A 14,167-nucleotide genomic window follows, 5' to 3' on the forward strand; every position below is an offset into this window, starting at 1 on the left:
CCATTATGTATGTTACCAAATTTTCTATCAATTACATCTTATATGCTAATTTGTTTGTAAAACTTTCATCATGGTGATTATGAAAAATTTAAGTGGAATGTGAAAGTTTCAACAATCATAAGTATGTGGTCCCACCAAATCCAAAACTAATTCTAAAATATAAGATTTTAAGGATATAATTGACATGCAATATAGTTTCTATAAATGAGGGTAATGCCATATTTTTGACTTCTTAATTTTAAGGGCAAAATAGACATTTCATAGTTGATGTTAACAGCAACTTAACACCGTTAGAAGTGAGGGGGGCAATAGTAATTTCACAAAGAAGGGGGTTTGATTAGTAATAAAACCAAAGTATAAGGGGGCAATAGTAATCATCCCTTGTTACTTCAGATTCCACTTCGTTCGATATTTCTCCACAATTGAATATCTCAAATGTTTATCACTTCTTGTCGATTAAACTCTCTGCAACAAATTACCTTGTTTGGAGGTCTCAGTCCATGCCTCTACTTAAGAGTTTTGATCTTCTGAAATATCTAGATGGTTCATTCCCTTGCCCTTTTCCATTTCTTGAAACCACTGGTTTGACTTCGGCTGTCAATTCAACGCAAAATCCTGCTATTTTGCTTGGCAGCAACAAGATCAGATATTATTGAGTTGGCTTCTGATGTCTCTCACTAAAGAGGTTCATTCACAGGTTGATGGTTATCCTACATCTTACAAGGTTTGGAAGACTTTCGAGTCAACATACGCCTCTGCTTCTCAAGCTAGGATAATGCAACTTTGAATGCAGTTGCATTCGATCAAGAAGGGTGCAAATTCCATCTCTGATTATTTGTTGCAGGTAAAGAAACTCTCAGATGCAATCTCTCTTGTAAATCAGCTGGTCTCTAATCCTAACCTTGTTCTCTATGTTCTTGGAGGCCTTGATTTTGAATATAGTGCATTTGTTACCTTTATGACAACTAGAGAAAACCCGGTTTCCATCTCGGATCTTCATGGACTTCTATTGTGTAAGGAACTTCGTATGACTACGACACTTCAAGATCATACTAATATAACTGCTCAATTAGCCTCTTCTTCAGTTTTGGGTTCCAAGAATTTTCAAGACTCTGGTTCTAAGCCATGTCAAGATTTTGCTTCTGGTTACAGGGGGTACAGAGGTGGTACTCGATCTCAGAATTTTAGTGCTCACAAGCCTTAAAATTTTTATAGTAATCAATCTCATGGTACTGTTAGAGGTGGCTTTAGGGGAGGTAATCAGAATTTTTCTCGACCTTCTATATGTTAGCTATACAATCGCTCAGGGTACTTTGCTCAATTTTGCTATCAACTTTAGTCCTATGTTGCCTCTTCACCACAAGCAAATTTTGCAAATTCTTCTTCATCTTGGATTCCAGATTCAAGGGTGTCCCATCACATTACCTTTGATCTGAGCTCCTTCCGCAATGCTTCGGAATACATTGGTTCAAGAGCTGTCAAAATATGTGATGGTTTAGGTTTGGAAATACTACTCTGAATTGTACTCAAAACTCTTTTGCTATCAACTATGTCTTACATGTGCTTACTGTCTCTTATAATCTTTTATCTGTGAGAAAGTTCACTGTAGATAATGTTGTTTATCTTGAGTTTCATGCATCATGTTTTCATGTGAAGGATCTCACCTTGGGGCATATCCTGCTGACCGGTCCTCTTGACAATGGCATTTACAAGTTTCCATCATCTTCATCCTCTCCCACGACTTTGTTAGTTGTTTCTGCTTCACCTGCACAATCACATCTTTGGCTTGGGCATACTGCTTCTACTATGGTCAGCTGAATAACCAATCGTCTTTCTCTTCTTACTGTTGGTGGCAAGGATAGTTCTCTTTGTACACCTTGTCAGTTAGGTAAATCCCATTGTTTACCTTTTCATGTTTGTAGTAATCATACTACAACTCCTATGCAAATTGTGAACTCAAATCTTTGGAGTCCCTCTTTTGTTCCTTCTCATGAGGGCCATTGCTATTATATCTCCTTTGTCGATGAATTCACCCACTATAAATGGTTGTATACAATTTGTAATAAATTTGAGGCATTCTCTATGTTTCAAATATTTAAAGTTTGTTGAGAACCAATTTAATTTCACAAGTAAATATTTCCAATCTGATTGGGGAGGGAAATTTCAAACTTTTTTCTAAATTTCTTAGAAACTATGGTATTGGGCATAGGTTATCCTGCCCTTATACATCCTAACAAAATGGGCGAGTTGAACAAAGACATCTCCAAATTGTAGATGTTGGTTTGTCATTGCTTGCACACTTTGGATTATCCTTACATTTTTTGTCTGAGGCCTTTTCTATTGTAGTCTACTTGATGAATCGTATTCCCACAACAGTTATTGGTTATGACTCTCCCTATTTTAGAGTGCATAATTGTCAACCTGATTATATTTTCTTGAAGGCTTTTGGCTGTAGGTGTTTTCCACTATTAAGACCATACAATAAGCACAAACTTAAGTATAGTCCGCCCCTTGCATTTTTGTTGGATATAGTGCAAATCACCATGGTTATCGGTGTTATAATCCGGTCACACAAAAGATAATCATATCATGCCATGTTAGGTTTGATGAAATGTGTTAAGGCAACCTAGAGGGGGTGAATAGGTTGCAACTAGTGGACTAGCCTAATTTTTCGGTTTAATTACAAATACAGATAAATTGTAAATTTCAATGATAATAAAGTAATGCAATCAATCCACAAAATAAGTATTTTATAGTGGTTCAACTTTGCAAGTCTACATCCACTCCTCTTTTGGCCTCAAAAGAGTATTCCACTAGTGACTCTCTTTCAATACAATTGGTAGAGATCAAACCATTTACAATCTATCTTCAATAAGGTAAGAGCACTTTTTACAATCTTTATTCTAAATAGGGTAAGAACACCATCTACCAATTCTAATCAACCTAGACTAGAATTGAACAACAATACAATTTGAAGAATTAGAAGATACTACCTAACAAGGGGTGTGACACTTTACCCCTTGTGTGAGTGTGATGCAATGATGAATGAATGTTCAATGGAAGAGATGCACCACTGATGAAGTATCAATGACCTTCAATCACTCCAAGCTTTAATTCAATGAACTTGCTTGATGACTTTGTAATGTCCTTCAAAGTTGAGTGAAGTTTGAAGGCAAGTGATCAATTCTTGTTCACCAATTTGAGAGCTTTGAGAGTTGTGAGAAAGTAAATGTTCAATAGGCAAGGTAGAGACTCTCAAATGGGGGTGGTTGAACTTATAAAGATAGCAATCAATTACTTGGCCCAACCTCCAACCGAATAGAAATTTTGTGAAATTTCAGTCCAGACCGATGTCTGTCTAGATCAAATAGAGATCCATCGTAAAAAATAGCCGTTTAAAAATAACAGTTTGGCTTAAGTCAAGACCAGACGGACGTCCGTTTGGCTTGTTGTAGCCAGATGGATTTTCGTTTGGCACTTTGTGACCAGACAGACGTCCGTCTGAGCCTATAGCACATAGTGCCCAAGTAGGTTTAGACAGACACTTGATTGGGTGTTTGGTATTTTTAGCCAACACTAAGCCTCATACACTCTTCTAACATGTCCTAGGTCAGTCTAGTGACATGATATGGATATACTTTAATGCAATTACATGAGTGCATGTGGAGGTGTCCTAAGTCCCGAATTTATCTAAGTCTTGAACTTGACTTGATTTTTCACATCTACTTGTGCTTTGATCTTGACGTTCATCTTGACTTCAGTTTCTTGTCCAAGTTTATTTGATCTTGACTTGGGCTTGAGCATCTAGTGAATTTGGTCCAATGAGATGGATTTGGTCCACTTGCTTCAGTAATTAGCTGTTCAATTACAACTTAATGTAGACATTAGTAATTTGTGTTTGTTATCATCAAAACTAATGGAGGCTAATGTGGCAATGATGTCTTGGTATTTTCCAACAAAATGATATTTCCTTCACAAGAAAGCAAGTCATCATCATCCTCTTCTACAAGTTCAGTGTCTTCCTTATGGCAGGCGGCGCCTCTGATTGTATTTCGAGTTGATGACTCTACTTTGTCTCCACATTCTTTGATGTCACAGTCTCATGGATCTCAAATTCAAAGCATTGGGTCACAAGCACATGAAAATTCTACTATTAAAATTGTTGGGCCTGTAACTAATGGACTTGGACATTTTCACACAAGTCTGTTGGGCCTCATGACTCTCATAGACCATTTGGGCCTTCCACTACTAGGCCTTTGGTGATAGATTCCTCTACCTTACCTTGTAATTTGGTTGATGGGTCTTTGTCACAAAATGGGCTTGCTCTACATGACCCAACTACAACAGTGCCTTATAGTTGTATTTTGGAGATAAATACTTCTAATGCATCGTCAAATGGACCTCTTACTTCATGCACTCATCATATGCTGGCCTGTTCACAGGATGGGACATAGGTTCCAAAGAAAGTTTAGTCTTCTTGCAACAAAACATCATATTCCTATGGCTCTCCTAAGGACAGGGGCGGACCCACAGTGGGGCCTAGGGACCATGGCCCCCTGGATTTTTTAAAAATTTATACTAATTCCCTTAATTTTTTTAGTTTTTATATTAATTCTCTTAACTTTTTCAGTTTTAGCTCTTCTCACTGGTAAAATATCACTATTTGGCCCCCCTCAATATTGAGAACAATTTTTAAAGGTAAAATAATGGGTATAAATGTCATTTATAATTAAAAACTAACTCCTCAATCCCTATTTATTCTCCCCTCTCATATTTTCTTCCTATTTATTTTCTTCTCTTTCTATAAACGTGGGCTAAAGGAAATTTTTGAAAAAAATCTTATTAGGTATTCAAAATGTCATTCCTAATTATAAACTAATTCCTCAATCCCTATTTATTCTCTAGTATCTCCTCTCTCCTCTTTTCTTCCTATTTATTCTCTTTTCTTTCTATGAGGTGGGTTAAAAAAAATTTGGAAAAAATTCTTCTCCACAATTAGATACTCTTTCTCTCTCTCAATTTATTTATCTCTTTTTTTTTTGTTATTCTTTTTGTTTGATTTGTATTCTCTTTTTCTTTATTTCTTCTACAATTTTTTTATTTGATTTTATATTGTGAATAAAATGTTTATAGTTAGTAAGGTAAGCTACCATTAGTTTGCAGCTTTTACCTTCAAAAAAAAAAAAATGGTTTGCATCTCCTACCAAAGAAAATTTTGGTTTGCATCTAATTTTTTAGGGGTTGAAGTCATGTATATATATTTTATATTGTTGTTTTAATTTTTCTATATTTTGTCAAAAAGAATATCATTATCAATAATTTACCTTTTTAAAAATATGTGTGGGCCCCACAAATATATGTGGGCCTATTTTTTAATAGAATAAAATAATTTAGAGGTGGGACCCCTAATGGGTCTTATAAGGGCCCACACAGTATGTATGGAGAAAAAACATTAGCACTTTCCCAACGGGAAAGTTATCTGGACTTTTATTCTTCAGCCCCTCCCCCAATGTTGAATCCTGGTTCAGCCCCTGCTTTAGCACATGTCAAGTTAATATTGAATCGACATGTTAGTCACAGGCTTTTAAGCACCTTGTTTGGCGCCAAACTATGGATGTTGAGTTTAATGCCCTTGTTATAAAATCAAACTTGGGTATTAAGTCGTCCTCCACCTAAGGGTAATATCATTGGTTGTAAATGGCTCTTTAGAATTAAGCGTCATTCCGATGGTACCATTGAGGTCACAAGGCACGTCTTGTTGCTAAGGGCTATACCCAAGAATATGGATTGGATTATGATGAAACGTTTTTTCATATGGTTAAACCGACCACTATTCACATTCTTCTTGCCTTAGCTATATCTTCTAATTGACCCATTAGACACCTTGATGTCAATAATGCGTTTTTGCATGGTTTTGTCACTGAAGATGCTTGTATGCATCAACCACCCAGTTATGTTGATTGTAACTTTTCAGGACATGTTTGCAAGCTTTAGCGATCCTTATATGGGCTTAAACAAGCACCTAGGGCATGGTTTCATTGTTTGAGTACTTTTTTGCTTAGCTTTGGATTCACAGGGTCTAAGACTGATTCTTCATTATTCTTTGGTCATCGTGAAGATGGTCTACTCTTCATCCTTGTTTATGTCGATGACATTCTTATTACTGGCCCATATCACCAGGCTATTACTATCCTTATGCAAACTTTGGCATCTAAGTTTGCTCTAAAGGATCTCGGGTCAGCACGGTTTTTCTTGGGGATAAAACTCATTACACTTCCTACGATGTTACTTCTCTCCCAACAAAGATATATTTGTAACTTGCTTGATTAGGCTGGTATGATAGGGGCTAAGCCTATAGCAACTCCCTTTTCTCCATCTTCAACTTTATCAAAGGAGGGTGGTCAGCCACTCCCTGATCCCACTCTTTATCGAAGTATTGTTGGTGCTTTGTAATATGTGACCCTGACTTGTCCTGACATTGCATTCTCGGTCAACAAATTGTGTCAGTTTTTGGCTTCTCCAATTGATTTACATTGTGTAGCTCTCAAGCAGTTGTTACAATATCTCAAGGGGACTCTACTATGTGGGTTACATCTCACTCCCTCTTCCACTTGTGATCTCATGGCTTACACCGATGCAGATCGGGCAGGTACCCAAATGATTGTAAGTCTACAAGAGGGTTCGTGATATTCTTGGGTGACAATCTCATCTCTTGGTAGTCTCGCAAACAATCCACTATTGTTCACTCAAGTACAGCGAGCGAATATTGGGATCTTGCGTTGGCCACTATTGAGTTAACATGGGTGCAATCTCTTCTTACTGAGCTTGGTCTTGCATCCTCTTCTACACCGACTCTTTGGTGTAATAATATGGTGCTACTTATCTCTCTACCAATTCGATGTTTCATGCTTGTACAAAGTACATTGAAGTGGACTTTCACTTTGTTCGTGACAAAGTTGCCAATGGGGGTCTTCATGTTCGCTACTTATCTACACATGAGCTGCTTGCTGACATACTAACGAAAGGTTTATTGGTGTCTCGTTTTAAGCAACTTTGTTCCAAACTCAAGCTCCTTTTAGGCCCCTTGACTTTGCGGGAGGGTGTTAGATAGAATGACTATTATACCCTTGACTCTTTATTTATGTACTTTCATATACTTGATTCATGTTATATATATTGGTTCTCTCTCATCTACAATTAGATGAGCAAAGTATTTTGTTTGAAACCAAACTCTGTTAGGTAAAAAAATAATAAAACACTAAAAAAAAAAAAAAACCATCACCCTAACCCTATGGGCCCCTTGTAATTCGTGATCAACATCCGTCGGGGGAGACGATCCGGACTGAGTGTTTGACCCTTATATATTCTCTAATTTCTCTTTTGCACATTTTTTTGTCTCCAAAGCAAGTTTGTTATGATGCTTGTTTCCCTACATGTAACCATGGTAAAAAATTCGAGGAAAACTCAAGTTTCGACCGGGTGAAAATGGGAAACTTAGGTGGAAAGTTGGGAAATTTCGAGGAAACCGAGGACTTTTCTGTACAAGTTTCGACAGGTTTTAGAGAGTATTTTGGGGTGGGATCCTGTATTTAAGCTAATTAGAGTATAAAAAATACATTTGTTGTATTTTGCTAAAAAAAATCAATGTAGATATGTCATTCAATGTACATAACATCAATGTAGAGTTATCCAAAAAGTACATTATAAACTTAACTACTTAAGCACATAACATTCAATATATAATTTCTAACTTCAAAATAGTTGACACTAAAAGGAAAATACAACTTAGTGTTAAGAAGAGTGCCAAGAGTGGATTCATCCTGTGAGCTGAGTAGTACTATGTCTATAACATCATCTCCTCTAACCAACGAACATAGACATCCCATGACATTATATGCCTATGGTTGTCAAGTTAATCAACAACTGTAACTTTATGAGTCTAATCATCAATATGCTTAAGATAACCAACTTGAGGGAATACACACTTTGGATAGGGAAGTCCTGATGGAGGGGATATTTGTCGTGGGTATTTGGGGAAACATGAAATAAACAAAAAAATTGAAAATTTGGGAAAGCTACAAAATTTATAGGAAAAAGTTCCAAGTTTCCTCAAAATTTCCTAGGTTTCCATGAAATTTCGTAGAACACGAAATTTCTAAGTTTCCACGAAATTTCCCAAGTTTCCCAAGAAATTTGAGAATTTTTTTCCTCATGAACCAGCTGGTCCAACTGGGTGAACCAAGTTTCTACAGGTTTCGAGGTTTCGACAAATTTCGATCGAAATTGAGGACTTTTTTTCGGTCCTCATGAGTATTGTTTTGCATTTTCCAAAATGGAAAATTTCGATTCGATGGAATTTTGTTCTATGCATGTAACTATAGAATGCTCATTCCCTATAACTATTTTGGATAGTGATTCTTTTGTGTTATGTTTTTTTCTTCTCTTGGACAAAATTCGTAACAACATTATCTTCAAATTTGATTCATAAATGGCTCCTGGTTGTAAGATCTTTTCTTTCTTTATTATCATGATGGTGCCTCCACCTTGTTGTTAGTGTTGCATAACTTTACTTAGCTCTTAATCTATCGGTTTAGCGAATGACAAAATGACCCCTTTCCAATCCCTGCCTGGTTAGTGTTTTTGCCGTCAGAAGTTCTTCGCGATGGTTTCTAATAGAATCACTCTGTTTTCACGAAAGAAAAGAAAAATATTGCAATTCACAATGTCAAGACTCGTTCGAATAACCATGGTCAAACTTGAAGAAGTAGATTTGCAGTATATCCATGTGGAATCAATCGCCTTATAACCCAATAAGCTACGAAACTCCTCCTGTCATTGATTGATTTTGTGCTCTGGTTCAGCCTTGAACTGAAAGAGTAATTCCAACATTTCATTATCAAGCTCTTACATTAAATAATTTTCTGAATCGTGATGTAAGTTTTGAAGATGATAGAATTTGAATTTTCTAACAACTATCTGAATTACAAAATTTAAAACATACATATCAATCATTGAACGAATACTGTTAACAAAACTAAATTACAGTTATGAATGAATCCTTAAAAAACTAAAGAGAAGATTAGAAGACTGGGTCACAGTGACAACCCAATGCAGTGATTTACAAGTTCGATCAAACCGACCAGAGGCAAGGGGTAAGAAAAAATGGCCTCATCGAATGGTCCAGATCACTAAAGAAGAAGCAAACAATTCAGAAAAACAGAAACTTTTATCAAGATGAAGAAGCAGATGAGAGATTCATCTTGCAGCGTTTGAAGTCGGTAAACAATGCAGTGTTGCTGAACCCAACAGTGAATTGCGCCAGCCTTTCAATAAAAAGAGAGCCGCCTGAAAAACACTAAGAACGGTTTCATCGAATGATCCAGACCACAGAAGGGGAAGGGAAGAATTCAGAAAACCAGAAACTTTAATCAAGATAAAAAAGCAGATGAGAGGGTCATCTTGCTCTGTTTGAAGTCAGTCAACAATTCAGTGTTCCTGAACCCAACAACAAATTGCGCCAGCCTTTCAAGATAAAGAGCCGCCTGAAAAACATTAATGGCGCTCATGATCTCCGTCAACGTACTCCTACGAAGCCTATTGGCGTCCACAAAGACAATAGCGAGATCGTTCATCTGATGCTTTGTAGCCCCCCTTATGGCTTTCGTAGCCTCCTTTCTCCCACCACAACGAACCCAATCCGCGGCAACTCGATCAATAAATCCAGACTGAGCGTCTCTGGCGTGGGAAACAATTGAAGGTATCATAAACTTGAGGCCACATTCGATCTGATCAACTCGAGTCATGAGTTCCTCTGATGGGTTCTTCCACGCCAACCCAAATGCCAAGGGCCTGTTCAGATTAATGCAATCGTCGGGGGCACCAATTTTATCATCATCATCATCATCATCATCATCATCACCGGCGAGGAATCGTCGGAGGAGATTGGTGAAGACTCTTGGGTGTAAATCCCCAAACCAGAGAAAGGGTTTCTCCATGGGATTTCGCCAGTCAGGGTAGAGAAGCTGGGAGACATCATCGGAGGCGGCGGCGAGGTCAAGAGCTTCGTAATAGTCTTGGAAATGGCGGTGGAGAATGTCGACGTGGGTACAGAGGAGACCGGCTGAAGACGATGATATGAAGCGGCGAAGCTGGGGAAGAATGGTATTCTTGAGATTTCCGATCCATTCTTCATGGTAATCTGAGAAAGGGCGAGAGCTTTTTCTGCGACCAGTAATGAGGCCTGAGAATTCTATCCATAGTTAGGGTTTCTTCAAGAAAACAAAAGAAAAACAAGGTTTATCATTGCTTTCAACAGAGAATCAAAAGGTTGTATTGTAAGCCAGAGAAGAGAGAAGGAGAAGGCTTACCGACTGCTTTCATCATCTTGGAATGCAGCTTTCCTTGCTCTTCCTGGGTTTCTGTCCTCCTTGCAGAAAAGCGCCAAGAGATGAGTAATAAGTGTTAACCCATTACAGAATTTAAACGAAGGTTGCTCTGAATTTGAGTGGGAAAACACAAAATCAAGAGATGAGAAATGCCTTCTTTTATTTTGGGTTTCTCCCCCCGCCCCTTAGAGATGGAGGGTGCCATGCCAAACAGGTTCAGTCTGTTCAAAGAAGAGGGAAAAGAGGAGTGGAGAGGCTACGGCTCCTGAACCATAATTAGACCGTAAAAATAGTCGAAATTTGCTTCCAAATTCGCAGTTCTATTCGTTTAAGGGTTTTCATATCTAGAATTTCTCTTATCGGAAAATATCTGTATCTAAGCAACCGGATTCGGATTCGGATAATTGTTTATCTGATCAGATAATATCCGATAGAAATTTTCCGAATAAAGTAAAGTATTTAACATGTTTTTCCTCTGAAAATAGATGATAATTGGATTCGAAAATTAGTAATTGGTAATCGGATAATTGAAAATCAGAAATTATCCGGGTCGAGTAAAGTATTAAATACTTTTTTCTAAAAAATGGGTTAATAAGCAGATTCAGAAACCTGTAATCCGTAATCGGAAATAACAAATAAAAAAAATGACAATTACTAATTAATAATCTGATAGTTTATCGAATATCCGATAAAGTTCTGGATTTGAATCCGGATGTCTTCTCTAAATTTCTATCGAATTCAAATTCGGATTCAGATAGCAGTTTTGCTAATCAAATTCAAATGTGGATACTGATGTATTTGAGCCGAATCCGATCCATTTACAGGTCTAACCATAATCCCAATCGATTTTTCTGAATATTTTAAAGGTCTAACCATAAACCAGTTGGTCTCTGGGTCAACCACCCAAACCAGAACGAACTCATTACATTAAAATGAAAATAAGGTCGTTATTTGGACGAAAAGAAAAAAAAAAATAAGGCCATTAATTCACAATTCTAAGTCTATTCGCCAGGTCCAATCCTGGAAGGAAATAACATTCGCATCCATTGTGTTTGCAAATAAATATTACATTCATACCTTGTAAAATATACCATATTAAATTTACACCCCTTGTGTTTTAAATTATATAACAACCGTGTCTATCTTTTACTGATAGAATAATAGGGGTCAGGTGATGAGTTAGCATGTACTTTATTTACAAAATTTCCAATATCATCATTCTTATTTTTTTTGGTAGAAAGAACGAGGTCAAACAAGACCCAAATAAACAAAACAAATAAAAGAGACTATACTGACTTAGCCAATAGATCTGCCCTAAGGAGCTCCTTTAAGTCCGAAGGTAGGACCATTCTCGAACACCAATCAACAACTTTATTTCCTACTTTACCCACATGGGTAAAGTGAACATGTTCAATGTGCAAGGGCAAAACTAGGATTCAACATTGGGAGTGAGGAGAGGGGGGGGCGGAGAATGAAAGTCCAAATAACCTTCCCCTTAGAAAAGCTCTAATGCTTTTTCGCCACACAAATCGTGTGGGCCCTTATAAGACCCATTGAGGATCTCACCTCTGAATTATTTTATTATATTAAAGAATAGACCCACATATATTTTGTAGGGCCCACAAATATTTGAAAAAATGTTAAATTATTGATAATGATATTTTATTGGACATAATATAAGTAAATTAAACAAAAAAAAAAAACACATGACTTCAACCCTAAAAAATTAGATGCAATCAAAAATTTCTCTTATAGAAAGGGAAGAGAATAAATACGAAGAAAAGAAGAGAGGAGATACGAAAGAAAAAATAAGAATGAGGAATTAGTTTCTAATTAGGAATGACATTTTGAATACCTAATAAGATTTTTTTTCAAAAATTTCCTTTAACCCACGTTTATAGAAAGAGAAGAGAACAAATAGGAAGAAAAGATGAAAGAGAAGAGAAGGGAGAATAAAAAGGGAGGGGGGGAATCCTTTGTTGTGTACAGTACAGTGCAGCACCACACTTTGACACCTGTCATATTTTTAATAAATAACTCAAATTAAAAAGCAGGGTTTTAAGTGAAAGAGACCCATTTTATGACCCGTTTTATCCAAAACTAACCCCTTTTTAAGACCCGATTCTAAAAATGGTAATAGAGGATTTTTCTCCCATCGTTTCCCATCTTCTTCTTTCTCACTACCATTCTTTCATGGTGTATCTTCCTCATGTCTTGCTTTCTTCTTCATTGTTGTTTCCTCTTATTTGAAAACCCTTTCTTCATCCTTTTCTACCCAATGGAAATCATTGATATAGTGACAAATTGAAACATCAGTTGTATAGTAATGGAAGGCAAGGATATTTTCTTAGCAATACTTTGTTGGAAAAATGGATTCACTTGAGACCCCTTAGCCAAAACGATAGAAAACCTATAGAAGAGACAATCCCACTGCAAATAATTCACCGATGTGTTTTCTTAAGTAGAAGCAGATGACTTTAAAAGTACTTGAAATAGCCACTAAGAAATAAAAATTTAGAAGCAGAATGCAATGAAGTTGAATACATTTTTAAACACAATTTCACATGACACTAGAACCAACTCAAATCGTATAGAGAATTAAGTTGTAAAATTGGATGCTTTTAATTGTGATCATCCACACAAAAAAAGTGAAAACTTATTAAGGGTAAGTAAACAACACCGTAAATAAGCCCATTAAAAATATGAAATAGGGTAGCCAAAATAAAAGACGACTTATTGAAGAAACACAGAAAATCGTTCCCTCTAAACCTAGAAACACAGTGATTGTATTGGAGAGGTAGAAAATCTATAAGTGAACACATAAAATCAATCTCTCTAAACCTAGGAAAACCTAAAAACACAGCAACTCCTCTTTTCCACCAAGCCTCTTCTTCTACTTGCAGCTGTTCCTGGTAGCTTTTCTTGATTCAGAAAAGGAGATGGAGTGAGAGAGACGGAGGAAAGGGATTGTGAAGAAAACGATGGGAAAAAATTCACTGCTACTAAAAAATTTGGTTTGAAAAACGAGTTTGTTTTGGGTAAAGTGGGTCATTAAATGGGTCTTTTTCTTTTAAAACCCTGCCTTTCTAATATGAGCCGTTTATTAAGAATATGCCATATGTCAAAGTGTGGTGCTGCACTGCTGTGCACAACAGAGGATTTTTTTTCCAATAAATAGAGATTGAGGAGATAGCTTTTAATTAAGAATGACATTTTATACCCATTATTTTACCTTTAAAATTTGTTCTCAATATTAGGGGGGCAATTAGTGATATTTCACATGTGGGACAAGAAATACTGGAAAAAAAAAAAAAAAGAATTAATATAATTTTTTAAAAATCAGGGGGCCATGGTCCCCTGGCCCCACTGTGGGTCCGCCCTTTCCCATACGAGTGGTTGCTTTTCCAAATAACTGAAATTATGTCACAATATTTTCCTTGAAAATTCTCATTAGGCTCTAAAAGAGATATAGCTTGCAATGAATCCGATTCCACTTGGACTGATTGCTCCCCTAAATTAAGTGACAAGTGAAGTCCTTCCTTTATCGCCAACAGTTCTGCGTCTAGCACTTCACTGCAAATAACCCTTCTGGAGAAGCCTCCCCTGAAATTACCGTCCTGATAATTGGGCAAATATGTTCTTACTGTAGAAGGACACATCCGTATTACACTTGAACCATCCCTCCCGTGGTCTACACCTGCTTTCCTTTTCAGCATTCGTAGATTGAATTCTCAACGGAGCTTGGCATGACAACCACGCTTCTTTCACAATGTTAAGGAATT

General features: G+C 36.8%; 1 protein-coding gene across 1 annotated transcript; it reads right to left on the minus strand.

Moving 5' to 3' along the window:
- Window positions 1–9,152: 9,152 nt before the first annotated feature.
- INP1 (transcription factor) lies at window positions 9,153–10,598 on the minus strand. The gene is made up of 2 exons (XM_089150999.1): window positions 10,368–10,598; window positions 9,153–10,240 (listed from the first exon to the last, which is right to left on the minus strand). The coding sequence occupies exons 1-2, from the start codon at window positions 10,381–10,383 to the stop codon at window positions 9,429–9,431; spliced, it is 828 nt and encodes a 275-aa protein (XP_089007125.1). The 5' UTR covers window positions 10,384–10,598; the 3' UTR covers window positions 9,153–9,428.
- Window positions 10,599–14,167: the final 3,569 nt, after the last annotated feature.

Source organism: Hakea prostrata, chromosome 1, assembly GCF_041222555.1.
Source record: "Hakea prostrata isolate BN-2017 chromosome 1, UWA_Hpros_2, whole genome shotgun sequence".
Taxonomy (NCBI): Eukaryota; Viridiplantae; Streptophyta; class Magnoliopsida; order Proteales; family Proteaceae; genus Hakea; species Hakea prostrata.